At 35.8% G+C, this 21,540-nt stretch overlaps 1 protein-coding gene across 4 annotated transcripts in view; it reads right to left on the bottom strand.

Moving 5' to 3' along the window:
- CALCR (calcitonin receptor) overlaps positions 1–21,540 on the bottom strand; it is a 150,457-nt gene that overhangs the window by 19,798 nt on the left and 109,119 nt on the right. For all 4 annotated transcript variants that reach the window (XM_025379944.1, XM_025379945.1, XM_025379946.1 and 1 more), the window contains one exon: positions 16,418–16,544. In XM_025379944.1, the coding sequence (XP_025235729.1) occupies positions 16,418–16,544 (127 nt within the window). The remainder of the gene's footprint in view (positions 1–16,417; positions 16,545–21,540) is intronic.

Below are 21,540 nucleotides of genomic sequence, written 5' to 3'. Positions count from 1 at the left end.
AGAGATTAGGATGACATCCTTGCTGAGAACTCAGTGCAGATATAGGAGCTATACCCTTGGAAGAGTCAGATCAATATTGTCTGTATAGAAATAACCATTGCTTATACTGCATAATGGAATACTTTTATTCACTAGTCACTCCTGGAATAGGATTTTTCATCTTGGTACATTAGCATTTTGGAGTAGTTTTTTGTTGTTGTTATGGGGGCTGCCTTGTATATTGTTGGGAGTTTAGCAGTATAACTAATTTCTATCCATTAGATATTAGTAGCATCTCCCACACACTCTTGGCAATCAAAAGTGTCTCCAGATGTTGCCCAATCTCCCCTGGGGAGCAAAATGCCCCTAGCTGAGGATGCCTGACTGAGGGTACTTAGCTGTGCTGATCTCTTAACAACTATAACAACAACAATAATGACAACAGAATTTAGCATTCAAAATCTTAGGTATTAGGGAGTAGTTATTTGCTTTACTATTATTTTACCAAATACTCTGTTTTACATTATGTTGCTTCTTATTTTGAATTTGACTGCATTTTAGGCCTTTTCCTTAAAAAGTAAGATAGCCATGAAGTGACTTTCAGTACTGTAGCAACCTTTTCCAAACCATGCATTTTATTTAATGCATAAGAGTAGTAATTCATTTACTCAGAACCTGTTGTGCTGAGCCAACAGACATTATATTGTGTTTCCTTTTCTATCAGGGTTTATTGAACATAAGGAAAAGCCCCCTGGGCCCAGGAGAAGGCAGATATGGCATTGTCAGAGGTAGAATCAACCTCTGATTCTGACCAAAGTGGTACAGTGGTGCAGATAATTAAAAACACCAGGTAATCTAAAAGTAATTTCTATTTGGCTCAGAAAAGCACTGGCTTCCCTTCCCCCCACCTGATTACCTTCCTAACTGGGATTATTTGATTTAATATAATGTTAGTTTTGTATTTTCTAAGCAAGTACTTGCTATATTTACCTAACACCCAAATATATAAGTAAAATATGAAATTCAGTTGTTACTCTGGATTCATTTGGAAGACTATTCTTATTTAAAAGTCCTATTCCTTCTGGATCCAGAAATTAAGCATACGGTTTGGAGGCTGTCACGTGGGGAGAAGGAGATGGGAAGAGAACAAAGATGATGGCCTTATGCTTTTGTCACCCAGAGCAATTTTGGCTTCAAATTTTATATACAGTTAATTATTGTTATTTTCAGTAGTTATGGTCTATAAAGTTGCTTCAAAAACTGAAATAGCAAATACTGAGCCATTGCTCCTAGGGGAAACACATGGTTAGGTTCCTATAAGCCTCTGGTCACAACATTTTCACCCAGCAAACGATAGCTAACTTTGTTTTATGTGTTTTGTTTAAAGACACCTTATTTAACGTATGTTGTTGCTTCATTCACACTGAACTCTGTCAATAGCACTATAACTTCTACCTGAAGAAAACTTCACTGACACACACATATTCTCTGTAAGTCACATCACCGCTTTCTTGTACTTAGGAACACCATACAGCACTTCAATATTATGCTTGGGGGGCTATTTAAAACAGTAAAATCACCAACAAAATTCATAAAAATGTAAAAATCTTGGCAATAAATAGATCACAAAAAGGACATTTGTTTATAGTATGAGAAATGAAACAAGAAGGCACAGAGCATTGCCTTGTTTAACCTCAGCTGGGAGCTGCACATCAGGTGGCTCCAATTTCTGGACACTCTGTGAGTGTCTGTGAATGATAGTGAATTTGCTAGTATTGATTTGGGGGTTACAAATAATTTATAGGAAAAAACAAATTTTCAAAGGTGAAATTCATGAATAAAAATGAGAATTGACCATATTTGGGTTTGACGTAAGATATTGTTTGGAGGCTAAAGGCCTCAAAAGCTCACACAAATTTTTGAAAATCACCAGTCTATTCATTTTAGAAATAAACACCTCATGAAAACAATTAGAAATATCCAGGTGATCAAGCTATTAGAATTTTTCACAAAAATAGTTTAGCACTTAGATCAATGTTTCATAACTAAGGTGGTTTATCAGTGTCACTTGATAATTTTTTAACAAATACACATAACCATACCTCATCTCTGTTTTTGTTTTCAAACTATTTTCCAGAATTTCTAATTTAGGCCCCTGGTTAAGAATCCTGTGCCCAAGATATTCAAGGTAATTCAGTTGCATTGAACAAACATTTATGGAACACCTGCTATGAGCCAGGAACTAAGCCAGCTCTGGGAGTATCAGCATGAATAAGATATTGTCATATAGCCCCTGACTTAACTATAACCTTTCCATCAAGGGTGGAGTAAACCAGGCATTAAACAAAATAATGGGGTCTCTTGATTAGGGTTAGTCCCTACCACCATTCTGAGACGGTTTCCTAATTAGCAGCATGGGATATTAAGGAAGTCACTCTCAGATCAAATAAGCTAAGTAACTTTTCACTAGCTTTCTAAAGGTAAGTCACACCAGTGTAATTTTGTTTAAAGTAGTATGATCTCCCAAATTGCAAGACAAAAATCTATATTCAAATAATATAAATGCATCACTCCCAAGTTAAACAAGAAATACTTGAAGCCAGAAGTAGATAAAATTTGAGAGTTATGCTCTATTTTATTTTCTTCATTAACATAAAAAGAGATAATTGCCACTGTGAATGATATGTAAGTAAAAGCCATACTATCCACTTTGGCTTCAGTGAGTCGTAACACTATTCAGTGCCCTTACTACTAGTTCATGTTTTAATAAAAATATACAGTTTGTTGAGCAGTATGTAACTTTCAGGTGGAAGGGATCCTTCAGTTTTTTGACTGGGTACACTATTTAATCTATCTTTTCCACAAAATGCCCCAAAGGGCGCTTATAATAATTTGATTAAAATGGAATCAGAATTACAGAACAGTTTTTCCTTAATCTAATAAATCAAGTCAACCTTAAAACTTTATACAAGATAGATGCTCAGCAGTGAATTTATTTCCTATTATATTTTTCAAGGGCACTTAAGAAAATTCCTCTGATCTACATAACATAGGAAATCTTGTGTGGCAATATGTTCAAGAACCATTGATAAGGGAGCAAAGAGTGCTTCCAAATGTAAACTGCTTTAGAATTTTTGTTTTTTCAGAAAAGAGCAACCTTATAATAGATAATCAAAGTTTTGAGGTGTTTTTCTGTTGTGGTGGGGGTAGAGGAAGACCTTCAGTATGAGAAATAGAAAGGAGACCAGAGCTGATCTGTGAAAACAACGAAAAGCAATAATCATGGCCTATGTCCTACTTTTAAGCAATTGAAAATCCACCATGAACTATTCTTGGCACCATTTGCACCACAGACCTATTACCAGGTATAACAGGGAGCTAAGGAATACTATCTTGCCTTTCAGAATGTCTTCCATCATCTTCAGAATGCCTGAAATGCCATATGGTTTCATTTCTTTAGCTTAAAGCTGTTTTCCTTACTAAAATGCCAACACCTCAGGAAGGGATTACACACATATTTTACCCTATCACTCTCTGAAATCATACAGTAGGAAAACTGAGGGGTTGGGGGATCATAAAGAATGCAGATTTGGAATGTGATTTATCAAATATTTATTGAGCTTGTATTGTATTGCAGGCAGTAGGCTAGAAGATCCAAAGTTGTCAGAGTCCCTATTCCTAAGAAATTTACCATCTTGACAGGTTCACAAAGAGAAGATCCAGGGAAGTGTTGCCAAAAGTAAGCACTCTGAAAACTTTGGCAACGGCCAAGCTTGTGCAAATTTCATTATTAGGGTATACTTAATTCTCATGATACATTTCGTGTGCACAAAAACTCTTAGCTTTCACACACACACACACACACACAACTGCAACTTCTCCCTCTCATTGGTAAAATTGGGGTATTAGATTCAACTTCTGTGTTGATTTCATATGGTTAGGTATAATAACACATTAAGGAAAATTTTGTGAGATGTTTTAGTTTTGTTTTGCTGTAAAACACATTTGGCAAACGATAATTTAAAAGAATAGCCATATGTTTCCTATATTCTGCCAGGATTTGATTAAAATGCACACTTTAGATAAGATCTTTTGGTTTTTCAAAACGGTGGCTAAGTTTGATGCAGTAACTGTGCTTGCATTTTTGTGTCCAATCCTGGGCTAGGGCTGCAAAAATAAAGTTCAATGCTTGCAATCAAGGAAGTTACCTTCAGGTGGGGAGACACATACATAAACAAATAAGTGCCACAATGTACAATGATTTCTAGAAAAGGTAATTTTTGTAGCCTACTTTAAGACAGTTAAAAATTCTCTTCTCAGTTAAGTCAGAGGAGAAAAAATGGATCAAACTAGTAGGGCTTGTGTTATTAATATTAAATAATCTACCCAGTTTGTGTGAAAATTTACAAGGAACAGATTAGCAGATTCTGCCAAAGTCACACACATTCTACTCTTCTTCTAACTTTTCTATTTTCTATTTTTGGGGCTGCAATATAGGTTACTTTATAGTAAAAGAAGTGACTGACTATTAATTTACTTTTCAAATTCACATGGACAAAACTGAGGCAAAATGAAGATCCTGAAGAGTATCTTCCCCGTTTCTTTAGTTATTAGGGGGCCAAATAAATATGTTTGGAAACTTACAGCAAACAACTAAAACCACATACCCCACTATACAAACATATTAATAAATAAAATATTTAAAAATTATTTTGAAATGGTCTAAAGAGTACCAACTCCAAAATACTTTGCACTGAATCAAAGCTGCCAATTTTATTTCTGCCAAGTTTTGTTTCAAAACAGAAATAAACTTTGCTATATGTTCAGCATGATCTCTAATGATTAAAGATAATTATTTACATTTCCCTGAAGCTTCTAAAACCGTTTTCTCATCAGTTCACTTTAGCACAGAAGGAAGAGTGTGAAGTGATGTTTACCTGAGCAGGTGAAGACGAATCAATAAGTCAATTTCTAAATATTTTACCTGAAGAAATAGACATTTTAAGAGAGACTGAATAGTAAAGATTTATGGTCTATGTTGGTTAAATTGGTCAGGTTAATTTTTTAAATTAAGTTTTATTTAATGTATATCTAGATTACATATTGAGTGAACTTGTAATTGCTGTTAAATATGTTTCTACCTGATCCATTTTTATCTCTGTTGCCTCTTCCATCTCCACCCTCAGGACTTAAACCCAATAATATTTATATAGAGAGTGAGCAGCAGTTGCTTATTAAATCAAAATGAATATGGCTTTTGGTAGTGTTTATAATGTTGTTCTATTGAAAATATTTTAACTCCTAATTCAATATTATTTTATCAAGTATCCAAACAAGAGCTGCTTATCTATGATCTGACAAATAAATTCCAGGGAACTTTTAACCTAACAACCCATTAATTCTTACAAATGTCTGCAAAGATCAGTACATACCTGCAGGGGTCAGGCTGCTGACATCAATAGAAAACTTAAAATGCTGGGTGAATTCCTGTGGGGGCATCTTAAATTTTTGTCAAGTTTTTCTAGGTTTCCAGCGTGGGTTCTTTAGAGGATAGCAGTCCCTAAGGTCTGCTATACACTGTCATTTATCCCCTGCAGTCTTGGTCGAACAGTTATTTCCCTTTGAACTATGGTCTTCAGACTGGGCATGCATATGTGCCTTTGGGTGTACACAAAGACTGTCCAAGGGGCATGTGAATATTCAATGGCCATTTGCACCGTTTTGTAGCATTCTTTAAGCTATCCTTTTCCATCTATCCTGTCGCTTTACAACATGAAAGAACACTTTTCATCTGAAACGAAGTTTACTGTGGTTCATTACTCAAGTGTTAAAAAACTTTCAAATGTCAAACAATGGGACAATGGAAAAAGCTCCTTTAAAGATTAGTAAAGGTGCCCTACCTTGAGATGTTCTGTTTTTCTCTGTCAGACCTCTTAAAGTAAATAAATTTGATATGGGGTATTCTAGCTTGTTGGAATGTTCTATGAAGGATATGGCTACTAGATCATCCTTTCATTCATACACTAAAAAATACATATTGAACAAGTGTGACATGCTCATGGGCTCCTTCACATTCACATGGTTATGGGGTCAGTAAAAGACCACACATAAGTGTATACACAGAATCTGAGGACCGTCTTCTCTGACTCTCTTCTTTTTGAGATTTATTTCCTTCACTTTTGGGGAGCTGTAGTTGGCCTAAATTCTGTCTTCTATTATTCAAGTCAGTAAAATTGAGAGTTTTCTATCAGAGTTTTACCTGTCCTGGAAAGGGATAAAACCATGGGAACTCTACTCACAACTATTTCCATTTTAAAGTCTCATCTTCTTTCTAGCATCTCCCTGTCTTGGTCTCTATACAGGATCTTCAGATAATTTCTTTTTATATTTTGTTCAGGGTTTGTAGTTGTTATCTGTGAGAGGTTTTTGCCAGACAGGAGCTATTCAGCCATCACCATTTTATTTTTAATCAATTTTAGATAATGAACCACTGTAATATATACTCTGTAACATCACATGAAAATTATAGTAGTAGGGTAATCATATGGGAAATTTTAAATAAAACAATTTTCTTCAAAAAGTAGGTCTTATATTATTCAGATATTACAGGATATGTAGCTCAATAACAGTCCATCTACATTTCAGGAGTAATCTTTTTCCCCCAGTTTATCTATTTAGTTGTAACACTTTTTTTTTTCTGAGACACTTCCTGCCTTCATGATTTGTAGTTTATGTTAATGCCTTTCTGGTCTTGAGATAATGCTCAAATAAAATATTTAAAAATATAGTTGCCTGTAAACATTGTAGTTAAATTTTGATAGTATACTTGCTTTCACTTCGTAACAATAGTTCACATTTTTAAATTATTTACACTGCATGCAAATCATCCAGAACTTTTCAAAGCCCTTGAACTTATTACATGTAAAACCCATAAGCACTTTTTCTCATAAAGAAGACATGCAAGGCTTATTTATCAGCCGAATTCAATTACATGTGACACTAAGAAGGATGCTTGCCATTGAAGTACTATTGATGTATGCAATTGAATATTTTTTCTACAATGACCATTTTTACATGGGGCTCATTTAAAAGCTTGTCCTTTTCTGCTCCCCTTATCATTTCAATTAAAAGAAAATAAGCTTTGTCTGAATCAAATATACTCAGAGTCCGTTCTCTCCATCCTTCCATCCCAAACTGTGTTTCCTCAGAAAAAGAGCAATTACAGAGCAAACAAACCTAAAAAAAAAAAAAAAATGGAAAGGGTCCCACTTTATAGGGTCATCACATAAGTTTCGTTTTCCACCAGTCTGCCCTTGTCCATGAGAAAGAATTTGAGATTCTGATTCATAAGGTGTGGTGTGGGGCTTGAGATTCTGCATTTCTTATTTATTTATTTAAACGTAATAATATTTTAATTTTATTTTTTAGTTTTTTAAAGTTCTCCTTTTATTATAGATACAGAAGATATATATACACCATGGAATACCATGTAGACATAAGAAAGAATGAGATAATGTCCTCTGCAGCAACATAAATGCTTCTGGAGGCCATTATCTTAATTAATGCAAGAACAGGAAACCAAGTATCACATGTTGTCTTTTATAAGTGAGAGTTAAACATTGATCACACAAGAACATAAACATGGAAACAACAGAGACTGGGGACTAGTAGAGGCAAGAGGGAGAGAGGACGATGTGGGTTGAGAAACCAACTATTGGGTAGTATGCTCACTACCCGGGTGACAGGACCTGTACCCCAAACCTCAACTCCATGCAAGATGCCCATGTAAAAGCCTACATGAGATTGTGCATCTCTAACCGAAGCCCAGGTGATGCTGATGCAGACCATGTCTTGGAAGAATTTAGGGTTCAGAGAGGGCCTCCTCAGTACTTGTTGCAGTGAATTTACTGCAACTCCTGTTGTAAACTCCTGTTGCAGTACACTCACAGTGCAATGAGAAACACCCTGACTTTGATTCACATATATTTTAAAACCTCATAAGGAGGAATTACAGACCTCTTTGTAAAAATGCCAGTTCAGTTGATAAACTAAGGGACAAGAAGACCCTCATCTCACCTGGTAAACTGTCAACTTGTACAGTCTTTAAAGCCAGCTGAATGAAGTAGAAACCTCATCAGAAAGTCTAGCAGTAAGCAGCTATGTAGGAAAGTGCTGCAATCTTTCCTCAGAGGAATTTAAGGATGTAACATTTTCAATTAAAAGTGAGTCTGTTGTGCAATCTTGAGATGATTCCTGATAAAGTCTCAAAGAAAATGAGTTTGACTTTGTGGAACTGCGTAGTTGTCATTTGGTGTGTTTAGGAAAAGAATTAAAAACAAACACTGGAGAACAAAGTCTCATCTGAGATAAATACAGTGGGAGATGATCCTGAAATTGGCAAAGGAAGCACTTTGGAAGTGTTAGGAAGACAATGCCAGAGCAAACAGAAGGGTAGGCTATACACAATTCTGATTAAAAAACAAAACAACAACAACAACAAAGAAATGTGGTAGGGGAATAAAAGTTAACCACTTACTACTCTCAGGGTTTGTTCTCTATACGGTATAGTGAGAGACTTATATCACCCTTCACTGGGGATTCTCAAGCCACCATTGATTTAGCTGTATATGTTCAGACCACAGCTCTTGAGGTTATTTGTGATTTACAAGCCTCTACATATGTGTATTCTACTTTTATACTTAGTCCCTTTTAGAATCAAGCAGTGTTTTACAAATGTTCTGAGTTTCACACCTCCTGTGCTGTATCACACAGAAATGAACAAGGTGCCACGGTTAGTAATTGACAGGTGATAAAGCCCTAGTGATAAAGCTAACAATGATAATACAAATAATGATAGCTGATTTTGAGAGTTGTGTGCCAGCCGATGTTTTGTGGACTTTAGGAATACTGGCTTATTTTTCATAGACAGCTTTAAGAGAAAGGTACTATTATGATCTCCATTAGGAAAGTAAGGTACGGAGAGGTTAAGTAACTTACTCAATATTAAAGATTAATCTGTTAAGTAAAAGAGCGAGGATTTAGATCCTGCAGTTCAGCAAGAACAATAATGTAATTTGGACTAATCCAGCTAAGCACAACAAATATCAAATTCGAGTGTCACTTCACAACTTTCCAGCAATGATCCAACATACCCTAACAGAGTGTGCAAAACCTCTAGCATCTCAATTGGAAGCTCTTTGACAATAAAAACAGATATATAACAAATTCTGCACTAAATTCATGACAGCCTTCTCAAAGCAGGGGAAGCTAACTGCAAATTTTGAGATGAAGACTTGCTATGTAAAACATGTCACAAGATACCATTTGTAAGTCACTGATTTCATGTGTAGTGGTACTACCAAGATCGGCCAAATGAAGGAAACCGGAGAATGGGTATATGGTTATATCCACTTTAGGAAGAGATTCTCCTTCAAATCTGTATGAGAAAGCATCCAATTATAAACAATAACTTTAAAAAGGAATAAAGAAATCCTCTATACTTTTCTGCACCATGTGACCTTGGTTAAAAGATCATTTATGGGTTTTGACATGCAAGTAAAGTGAAGTAGCATAAATGGCTAGGGTAGGATACTTCATTCCATTACCACATCTTGGCATTACTCTTTCTGCATTGTCCTTCAAATGCATCATACGCTTTCGTTCCCAATCTAGTTTTTTTTCATAAGCTACTGAAATGGATCATTTCAATCTGGTTTTATTTACCATTGACCACTCATCTCAAAAACTCTGCTATCACGATTACCTCTCTCATATTTATATATTCTCCCTTGCACCAGCCTCCCTTGGACTGGGCAGGAGTCCAGTTTCCACCCTGGGTTTTGTCTTCTCTAGTGTCTTGGCTCTGAGCATCCATTCTAAGCTAATCTTCCTGTGCCTACCTAAGAAGAAGCTCTGACATAGCCTGGTGGCTCAATTGTCCTGAAAAAATAAAGTTTAGAAGACATTCATGTTGCTTTCCAGAACTTGGAATTCATTTGACTTTACTTATATAAGAGGCTATAGAAAATACGACTAGATTGTTTCAGTTTCTGAGGTGCAAAGTGCTCAGGTTTCCAGTAAAAACTAATCTCTCTGCATTGTGCCTTTCAGACCCAGATAAAAAAATCAGAGAGAAATTTATTTCTAAAAAAATGACAAATATCCTGCTAGCTTCCTTTTGATGCAGCAAGAACAATGCTTTTAATTCTGCCTCCTGACTTTCTACATGAAGATCATCGAATGAGCACATAGAACAAAAAAATAAAATAACATTTCAGATATTATGGAAATGAAATGCTCAAATGACACAAATAACAATGGGCAATTTTCACATCACTCAATAAACTGAGGATGTATTCAGCCCTTCTTTATGCCATGAGTTATTCTGAGTTTAACTTTTTTAAAAAAAAAGAACATGGAAGGAATAAGATTCTCACCCTTGGCCGTTCAGGAGATAATATAACTTTCCAAAAACTACCCAGGGAAGAAACTATTAAATGGGAAAAGGACCACAGATCCACAGGGATTCTCCACTGACAGTGAGGACAGGGCATTGTGTGTGTGTGCGTGCGTGTGTGTGTGTGTGTGTGTTTTTTTTTTCCTTACCCTCAACAAAATAATAACAACAACAACAACAACAACAAAAAACTCATAGAAATAGTGTGACAATATTTGGGATGAGGCAGCCTTCCTCTTCAAAAAATAACTTTTTAATATATTCCCATGGGCATTGGTGAGGAAAATGATTGCTGATTCAGTGACCTTGAATTGATCCAAAATGAAAACAAGCAAACAACAACAACAACAATAAACACACACACAAAACCCACCCCTCTGTCTGTCTTTAGTTTACTTAAGAACGAAGTGTCTTTAAAAATTTCGTATTTTTTTTTGAAGAAAACATATGCCTGAATACTGACAGATGACATGCTGATAGATACACTTTTTTTAAATTTATGACTGTGGTTGTCATTCTTATGTTAGTTGCAATTTCAATAAATATTTGTAGATTGACAATGTCCAATAACTTCTCTTTCCCCAATTTTTTTTGGCTGCTTTTCTTTCTTCCTTCCTCCTTCCTCCCTTCTCCCTTCTCCCTTCTTCTTCTTCTTCTTTTCCTTGTCTCTACTTTTCTTGGCTAGGGAGGACCTTAATCTAGTGTATTCTGGAGTGTCAGTTTTTCAAGAAAAAATCAGTATTTAAAATAATTTATTTCAAGTAATTTTAAATATATGATTCTGCACGTGACTTAGTAATGTTCATGACATGATTCTCAGCCTTTGGATACTCTTTTGCCTGTATCTTTAGAAGTGAAGAATTCTATTCCCAGAAAAGATAGGTCTTGAAAATAGCAGTAAAATCTTTTCTAGTTCTTGTTTATCCCCTTTATAATGAAATCTATTACAATGGGGAAAACTGCTTTCATGATACCTGAATTTACAGTTTCAACTGTAATCTACTTTAATAATCTTTTGGATGGGAAAAGATACTCAAGAAATTGGACTTCTATGAATGCATTTATGGCAGAATGTGCATTTTCAAGGTGAAATACAATACAAATTTCACCTTGTGTGTCTCTCTTGGTGGTGGCACATAACCAGTTTTTAGGATGAATAATGTATAAAACATGTCTCCTTGAGAATTATTTCCTTCCCTTTCTTAAACTGACTTTCCCATGCCTAGAGACAGCAACCCTATGTTGCTTGTATAGGGAGGGTTAGATAAGAGATCTAACAGCACTCTCATTGGAAAACAATGACTGTGTTATTTTAACACTGAGAAAGTACTAAAAACAAATAGCCTAGTTTATTTCCTCTAGGTGAAGTGTATGCTTCACAATTTACAGACATGAATTAAGTTTTGTCATTGTAGTTATTTTGTTTCAGTCTATGCTATTTATATGTATTTGAGGAGGGATATATGTTTCCAGATTTTCTCTTACGGAAGAAACAGACATTTGAAAATATGCAAGAGGCACAGTGTGTTCTCACATATGATATTATCCATTGATCATTGTAAATGGCTTGTTATTGGTGGCTTGTTTTCATTTTGTCTAACTTCAGAGGGAAATGGACTCTTTTAAGCATATAGAGAAAAATGTCCAAATTTTTTGCCTCTTCGTTTTCTGTGGAAAAAATACAGTTTGAAATAGATAAAAATGTGACTAAACTCCATATGTGTGGTTGCAAAACTCACAAAGCTATTTCCATGTTAGACTTGGCTCATTGCGAGGGATTACATTTTTGGTGGTCAATAAGTATTTGACTGATTGGATAAAATTCTATTTTTAAAATGTTTTATCATTTTTTCTTAGGAAGTTCATTCTTGCATAGCTAAAAACATCAAGTCTGTTAGGTTAAAAATACACTGATTGGAAGAACCAGGTGCTACTCATGCCATAAAGATAAGCTGCTTTCCTTTCTTTCAAACTTACTTTAAGAATGCCTAATGTGTTTGGGTGAATCAATCTCACTCCTCCATACTCAGAGGAAAGTTTCCTGTTAATTTCTCTGGCTTCCTGAATCTCACACTCATATTCTCCTAGGAAATAAGGTGCATAGTGGCAGAGCCAGGTCCCTAGACACCTGCTTATGGGGTTTATTAAAGGTTACTAGACAACAGAGGAGCTGCAGGGCATATGTGGTTTGACTTAGTGGTGGCTGGGGGACAGCCTATGTGCTGTGGCTGGCAGAGCCCCTGGGCAGGTCCACCCCTAAAAGGCCTATGAAAGTGGAAACATCTAGCAATGACAATGAATGAGACTGCCAAGATCAATTAATAGAGTAACAGATTTGTTGGAAAAGTCAAGGACAGAGACCTAGGGAGTTAGTCATAAGGCGAGAGTTGACAGCAACCTTGTGAGCAATCACTTGCAATATTAGGCCCTCGGGGGTTTTGAAAAGCTTTATGCTTCTTTAGGCTCCAGGACAACCACTGGGAAGTGAGTAGAGCAGTTTTTATTATTCTCACTTGATGCATAAAGCTACATGGTTTCTATAATTTAGTAGCAAACTCAGAAAAATCCTGAATTTTGACTATTACAGGAAGATAGGTTGAACAAGATCTCGCAGTGGATAAGAAGTCCCTTTTACATTTATAGGTGGGAGACAGGGAGACATGGGTTTGAGACTCCCAAAAGAAGAGGAGAAAGAGTCTATTCAAGAATTTATGATACTTCGCAATGTGACTGAGCATGCTCCCGGATCAATGTGGTTGATTATTCAAAAACTGAAGCCTCATTTCTTGGCCTACTCCCTACAGAGAGTAACTTTCCTACAGTTTCCACTCTTAATGGGAAATGGAGAGCCACGATGTGACTGTTCTCTGCAGAGAGATTCTTAGTTAATTGCTTCTACCTCTGTTTTCATCTCAGTGGGGGCCAGCTTCCCTAATTAACTGTAGCTGGCATGTCTGGTTACGGGCAGCCATCATTTTGGAATGGCTGAGCCCATTTCATTAAGAACATATCTTTCTAGGGCAATAAATAAAGACAATCAAGAGTACCAAGTGGTAAAGAAGAGAGAGGTTGGCTCCTGTGTGAGATAGGTCTGGGTTTGAATCCCATCCTTAAGTACTCATGGTTCGAGGAACACTTGCTCTCACCAAGCCTCAGTTTCCTCAACTTTAAAAATGGGGATAATTCCACCTGTTGCTGGGATATTGCATAGATTAAATCAATTGACATTAAAAAGGAAAATTCATCAAGATAAACACATTTGGTCACATTATTCTGCAGGTAAGATGGGACTTTGTCTCTGATAACAGATGCCATGGTTTTAAAAGATAGATTATAATGTCTCTCTGCATATATTCATACTGCAAAAATCATTAACACTGTGGAGCCATTAGAAGCTAAATTAAGCTGCTTTCCCATGCCATGCCACTGTTACACAGGATGCATGCTCTGGGCAGATTTCACACATTTTAGTTATTGGGTTGGCAGAATTGTCAAATGCCAGTTTTGAAAGATGAGGCTATCTACAGATGCTTGCATAACACAGTTAAGCAGAGAAACAAAAATGAAAATATCCCTTGGCCCTTCACTGCGAGCTAGGTAGCTTCTATCTGTGCTTCCAGATGCACTTTCTATCCTGCTCCCACTACCCTGGGCCCACAGAAATAAATCTGTACATCTCTAGCAGGGCTGCCTTGCCCTCTGGTTTCTGGATGAGCTCAGCTATGGGGACCCTCAGTAGAGACTGGAAGATGAGAGTGAGTGAACAAGGGATATTTATTTCTCCACTTCCTTTTGTGGAGTTGCCACAGGCTGGCTGTGTCCTAAGACAGAAGTCCTCAGTTTCCGTAGGGCCTCCTTTACCACACCACCTTTCTGTCTTCGGGTTCATACACCTTTCCCTCTATTTGTCCATTCGGGCCTGGGGTGGTAATAGTCCCCACTGTCACTAGATTCCAGCGTATTTTCTCCACATTTGCATTAGGATAAAACATATAGATGCATCAATTTTGCAAAACAAAAATTATCAAATATTGGTAATTTCATACTCAATCTAATAAACAGTTACATCATTAAACTGTTTTGAATAATTCAATTAAAGTGCAGTTCATTAACAAGTAAGGAAAATACTTGTTGTTAAAATTAAGGAAAGCAGGTTTGCAAAGGAGACAGCAGAGAAGCACTTGGAGATTTTTTGGGATGAAAATATTTACTGAGGGCAAAATAACTATTAAATAATAGAAGCTGTAATTGTAAATTATTTAAACACTGGATTGATAAATAAAAATTTCTGTAAAGTAAATGGTTACTTGGTATCACAGCACCAAAGTGATTTGATTTTTTAAAAATTAATCTGGTATATTTGGAAACCTAATCAAGCAGTTTGGTATAAATAAGCCCTCACTGATTTACAGAGATACATCTGATAATGCAAAGGAAAGAACAAAAACTGAGAGTAAGGAGACCTTAATTTGAGTGCCCGCTCCCCGCTCCAATCAGTTATATGATTTGAGGAAAATCACTTTGCCTTTTTGTCATCAAGTTTCTGATCTGTAAAATGAGGAGTCAGGGATAAACAACCTCCAAAATCCCTTTTAGTTCTGGTTTTTGTTAGTTTGTAATACCAGGGACTGGTATCAATGAAAAAGCAGAGCCTCAAGGTGCTCCTCCTCTGTCCTTCCCTGACAGTTTATTTGCTTCATTCAGTAGTTGGCTGATGATTTCCAAACTTGGCAGCACAGAAGAAATATCCAGGGTATATTCCTCGGCTCCACCTCATACCTACTGACTCTCTAGTATCACAGGGACAGTAGCTATTTCATATTTACGAAATCTCCCCCATTGATTCTGAAGTGCAGCCAGGATTGGAAATCACTGTGAAAAACACTATCTTGGGTATAAAGAGAGAAGACTGATGACAAATACGGGTTATTCTGAACAACTCTCAGGACAATTCTGGTAGAAGAAATCCAGAATGGTTCTGAGTAATGGAGCTAAACGATTTCAGCTCTCCTGTTCTCTGTAGTACTCAAATAGAAAGAGGACAGTCACCATATTTGCTTGTTGCAATTGTGCATGTGGGCATAAGTTTCAGAGATGTTATGTCCTATTGCCCTAACTTTTGGATTTCCTGTGCCATTATAAACCTTTTTCAGAGCATAATGACACAAAACGTGATCATATTTGTATGGTTCATTAGCATAAGGGAATAGCTACTCATAGTGGAGATGACTGGGCCAAGCCCAGCTTATCATGAGAATGAAGAGGGGATCAATATCTAGGCAAACCTGTAACCACTTGTGGCACACTAGGATGACTGGGAAGCACTGCCTGAGTGTACCTAGTATCATCTATGTTCACAAGACGTGCTCAATACATTTGTCATAGATATTAATAAATTATTGGTCAGTCTTAGAAATACATGGTTTGGGCTGGGTGCAGTGGCTCATGCCTGTAATCCCAGCACTTTGGGAGGCCAAGGCGGGAAGATCACGAGGTCAGGAGTTCAAGACCAGCCTGGCCAATATGGTGAAACCCCGTCTCTACTAAAAATACAAAAAAATTAGCCGGCATGGTGTCGCATGCCTGTAATCCCAGCCACTCAGGAGGCTGAGGCAGAATAATTGCTTGAACCCAGGAGGCAGAGTTTGCAGTGAGCCAAGATCCCACCACTGCACTCCAGCCTAGGTGACAGAGCGAGACTCTGTCTAAAAAAAAAAAAAAAAAAAAAAATTTATGGTTTGTTGTATGATTCTTATCTGCTTACGATTCAATTATTTTCAGTTCTTTACTATAGCTTGTAATAATTTCTTCCAGAACCTACATAGAAATGACATGCCTCACAAAATGCAAAACTCAACTGTGGAAGTAAATATGATTACATATGTAAACAACTGCTTAAGTCCAACATGAACACCGTGTTCACTATTTACAGGTACTATATCCTTTAAAATAAAAGTAAAAACAAAACTATGCAGTACTTACCGGGTCCCTTCGCACGAGCTCTCCATTGGGTACTACTTCAACCAGGTGGATGATGATAATCATGGAATTCAGAATGTAAGTAAGAAACATGTTCTTGTGCAGGGTTACCCTTTGGCAGCCAAGGCTCCTGGAAGAAAAAGTAACATAAAGCATTGACCAGTGCCAAAATGTTAGAGTACCTGGGAAAAAAACATTTTGGTAATATTTTTCATATTTTCTTTAAAAAAAAGATGAAAGAACATATAGAAAAAAGTAAGGCTGGTCTCCTTTTTCAGATTTATTACTACTTTTCTGCCTGATTTTAAAAAAGATGTTTCCAATCATAGCAGCTCATAGTTTTCAGTCCTCAGAGTGACTTCATACAGTAACTGAAAGAGTGGGTGATAAAATCTCTTTTAATTATAACAAATGTTATAAAATTAGTTAACAGAAGGACTCTTAGATTAGAAACTATTAGGGTTTGCAGTGTGCTTCAAATGAAAAGCCTACTATTCACTGTTGCAACCAGGAAGAAAATATGTGGCCAGTGGGGTCACAGAGCATGAAGTCAGAACCAAGGCTGCCTGTGACAAGGTACCGAATCTATGTCCTTGAGTCACTGCATACACACACTTCACATCTCCTGGCATCCTCCTCTTCCATTATTTCTGTTGCTATCTTCTTATATCTTATATTCCAACTAGAATCATCACTGTAGTTCCTCTTTTCCAACCCTCCTGATGGTGGAGCTCAGACACAGGCAGAGAATTCTTAATAGGTGCAAATGAAATGTCATTATGAGGCATATTGTGATTTGGATCCAATGAGAGCTGTCTAAGTGCTGCTGTTTCTTGGCAGAGTCATTCCCCACCTTTTGGGTATTAAGCAATTTGTTGGGCTTTTATTCTTTTCTCCTCCAGTTTCATAAACTTGTACATATGTGTTGGTGTGAATGTTCACATAAACAAACATTAATTTGAATATCCTATTTTCATTTTTTGATGTAATGGAGAGAGCCTACATCATGACTATAACAGAATTGCAGTGATTATCCTAGACAAATGAAAATCTTATATTTATCATATTTGATAAGGCAAAAAATATTAGCATAACATCATTTGCCATCTGAAAGCTTAAAACATGCAGTTAATGATGCCAATGACTCATAACACTAACTATTCCTAAAAATATCTTCATGGAATAAAGTTAGAAATGAAGAATTTTGAAAAGGAAATTCTGAGGAAAAATGAAATACAAAAATGGTCTGGGTTTACTTACAATGCCTTCCTATATTTCCAATTCAAAGGAAAAATAGTTGTCAATTATCCGTAGCAAAAAGCAAATTTAAGTAATAAAGGCAGCTGTTAGAGCATATTTTAACTATTATAGCTACAGTTTTCAACTTTTTGGGAAGGATAAACAATAACTCATTAATAAATAATATTTTTAAAAATTCAACTTGTTGAACAGGGATAGGATGTAGAATTTACATCCGTGAGGCAGGCTCTGATAAAGACAGGATTTAGGAAAGAGCTTTCTCTTACACACACGCTTCTATGGACTACTCTATTCAGCAGTACGGAAGTCTGTTAAATAAATCAAACCCAACTGGTTTTACAAAGCACTAAAGGTAGGTTGCAAAATTAAATTTAAACAAAAATATTACTTATGTGAAACCTCATGATCGTTTATACTGCATAAACTTCCATCTTGTGACTGCTGCAATCAGCACAGTCGAATCTGTGACCTGCCATCTTTCATAGTCACAAGAGCAATTTATAATTCTCACTGGTGGTTAATTATGGAATTCATTGTTTAATTCAGCCTGGCTTAGGCCAATGATAATTGACATTATCTAGAACTAAGGAGTATGAATGAATGTATCATACAGCGATGATATTCTTACGCCTGGTTTTCTTTTGACTGGGGAGAGCTCAATAATCTGCTGTTGTACATTAGCTTAAATGACTTCATTAACTTCATTCTCCTGTATAAACCCAAGTCACCCTGAATAAAATATACTTCCTCCACCTCCAGCTTACTCTCTTGTGTGCCTGCTTTACTTTTCTTCTTAACACTTATCACCTCCTGACGCAGTATATGTTTATTTATTGCCTGTTATTCTCTCTTTTCCTCCCACTAAAATGAAAGTGCTAAAGGAATTTATTTTATACACCTAGAACACTGTCTGACACATCATTGGGCTTAATCCTCATTTTTTTTTAATTTAAAAATATATTTAAGAAATATGTTCTGTTTTGAGCTGTGACCACTAAGCAATTTTCCAATACACCAATGAATGACATTAAATGTTAGATGATTTCCTACTTTATACTTCATACCATACTGAACATTTGCCAGATTCTTCAGTTTCATATTAACTAGCTAATATGGAACATCATCCTGTTGTTCAACACTAGTTAAAAATAAATATATCATATAGCATATATACATACAAACAATATATTGTATATAGATAGATACAGTGTATATAAAGAGTACTGTATCTCTCTATATAAAAGCATACATTTTTTTTTCATTGGAAACACAGAGAAAATGATAGTTTAAAACTAGATAAACTGCTAGTCTCCAAAGGAGAAGTATGACTAATACTTGAGTTTCTGTTTTTTGAAAGTTTTAATATAATTTTTGCTCATTGAGTTTTAAAATTTTTATGATACTAACTTGACAACATTTACAGTCATCTTTTTGAAGTGAGTCGAAGGTACTGCAAATTTTTCAAAATTCATTCAATAATCCAAAATATATGATTGTGCACTCATTATGATCCAGACCTGGTAGATATCAGGAATATAATGGAGGACAAACAGGCACTCTTGCCTTTAGGGCCCTTATATACTATGCCATTTTTTATTTACTTTTATTGTGATAATTGTTCTGAAGAAGAGGGGTGGGATGCTAGAGAGAATTAATTGAACTTAACATTAAAAATCCTCAGTACAAATATGTCTCTCAAATGAATATGAGAGAAGCTGACAACATTTTTTTGTCAGATCTGAGATGTCTTAGGTAGAAATAGCACCAACTTGACACTTACTATATTCTATTCCCTTGATTAAAAAAATCCAGACATTTAGATGGACAGAACATTGCTTATTATTTGAGTGACGGGAAACCATAAGTACCACAAATTCTCCAGTAGTAGGAGGTTGAGACAACATAATCTACTTCTACAACATAATCTACCAATCAAGGTGTCACTCAAATGTGAGGAAGAGATAATGATTTACTTGAGTATGAAACTCAAGATGTCACATTTTAAGGCTAAAGCAAAAAGTCATTTTCATAGTTATAGTTTATCTGGTGTAAATCTTTCACAATTGTTTCAAGCTATTAGTACCCCGTGTGTGTGAGTGTGTACTTTTTGGGAGCTTGTAGTTGTATGAGATGGCATTTGATATTGGTCTTGAGTTTTGCCGATTGTGTAAATGAGTTTGCTATCACAGTGTGAGGAACAGCAGTATTTTCTCTTATATATCTCATATATAAGACCGTGTGATTATAGTCACATTCAAAGCAAACGAAGAAAGTAGCAAAAAGAAAACAAGTAAAAGTTGTTGTGAAGTTCTTGCTGCATGGGAAAATATGAATTAGGGATAATTTCTGTAATTGGTACAAGCCAAAGTCATATCTTCTAGTGTAACTTTTCATTTTCATTTACCTAAGGATCATATGTTATTCATGATAACATGAGAACTGAAAAGAAAAGAGAAAATGAAGTGAAGTGGATTGCATTAAAACTCCTGGGAAAATTCAAATACAATATATTATATATCTTCACTATTTGACAAGAGACTTTATGCCTTTTGATTTAGCACAAAATCCTTATCGTTAATAAATTCTCTTTCAATCAAAATTCTTGCTTTTCCTATTACCACTATTCTATGGGTGAAGAATATGCCGTGGTATGATCAACAGTTATCTTTGTTGTCTGTCCTGCCAGTGGTGAGTTGGAAGAAAGGAGGCCATCTTTGATACCATAGATTTCATGGTTTCCTTGGAGCAACAGGAAGGCAGCCAGAGATGTATAATGGTGAATACTACACAAGATAAAGATTCATATACTCACCCAATATGTAGAGGTGACATAGAACAAAGAGAATAGTAAGTAGTAGAGGAATCAGTCTTCCCTCAGTATGTCCCACTGGAAGCCACTTTTGTTGACCTCCATGATTACCTATATATGCTTTTGGTTAAAGTGGCCAATGTAATGTCATGTAGACAATAAAATGAAGAGACTGCCTGTTTTCCAACCTATATTTCTATCAACTTTCAGGCAAGAATAATATTTAAAATACCAATCAGAAAGACATGGATAACAATCAGTCAAAATAAATGCTAATGAATGGCCTGTTATGCTTTTCATGAGGTAATACAATGAGAGGCTTACATATTTAGGATTATTCCACAGAAAAGCAAATTGATAAATTGTAATTGAAATTTATAGATAAGTGAATTTATTGGAAATTTGCTGAAAATGGTCAAGAACCAATCTCAAATAAATGTCCATTTATGTGTCTTTCCCAAACAGTCTTCCCTAAGGGCATCTTCATTTTAGCTCTCTTGTTGACACTTACTATTGGAATCCAGCAGTAAGAGATCTTGCTGAACTAATTTGATGTTTATATTTAATCCCTTTCCATATTATCATTCCAATTTTTTTCTGTGAAGATTTTAAACTAAATACCATCCTAATAATGCTGTCTTCTATCTTTAACTGGTGTACCAGAAATGACCTGCATATCATCTTGAATATTATTTAAACTTTTGAACAGTTAAGATTTTTAATGCTGACTTTTCTATGAATTAAACCCGAGAAACCGTTTTTTTCTACATTTTCTCTTTCTCTAGGAAGAAGGTATAGAAGATCAATTTTCTTCTATTAAAATGAAGGCTTTATATACATTTATACATTAATTTTCCAACAGCACAAGGAGCATGATTTCTATTTGCTTTAAGTTTACATAGTTCTGCCTTTTACCTTCCCCTGCATGCTCAGAATAAAATTACATTAAGATTAAAGGCATACTTTAATAAACTAATTCTGAGTAATATCCCAAGATTTTAGTGAGGTATTGGCAGTTCTAAAGCCTCCTGTATGGTCAGCGACTTTAAATTTCTCT

Source organism: Theropithecus gelada, chromosome 3, assembly GCF_003255815.1.
Source record: "Theropithecus gelada isolate Dixy chromosome 3, Tgel_1.0, whole genome shotgun sequence".
Taxonomy (NCBI): Eukaryota; Metazoa; Chordata; class Mammalia; order Primates; family Cercopithecidae; genus Theropithecus; species Theropithecus gelada.
The sequence above is the reverse complement of the archived record's forward strand: the minus strand, read 5'-3'. Positions and strand labels throughout refer to the sequence as shown.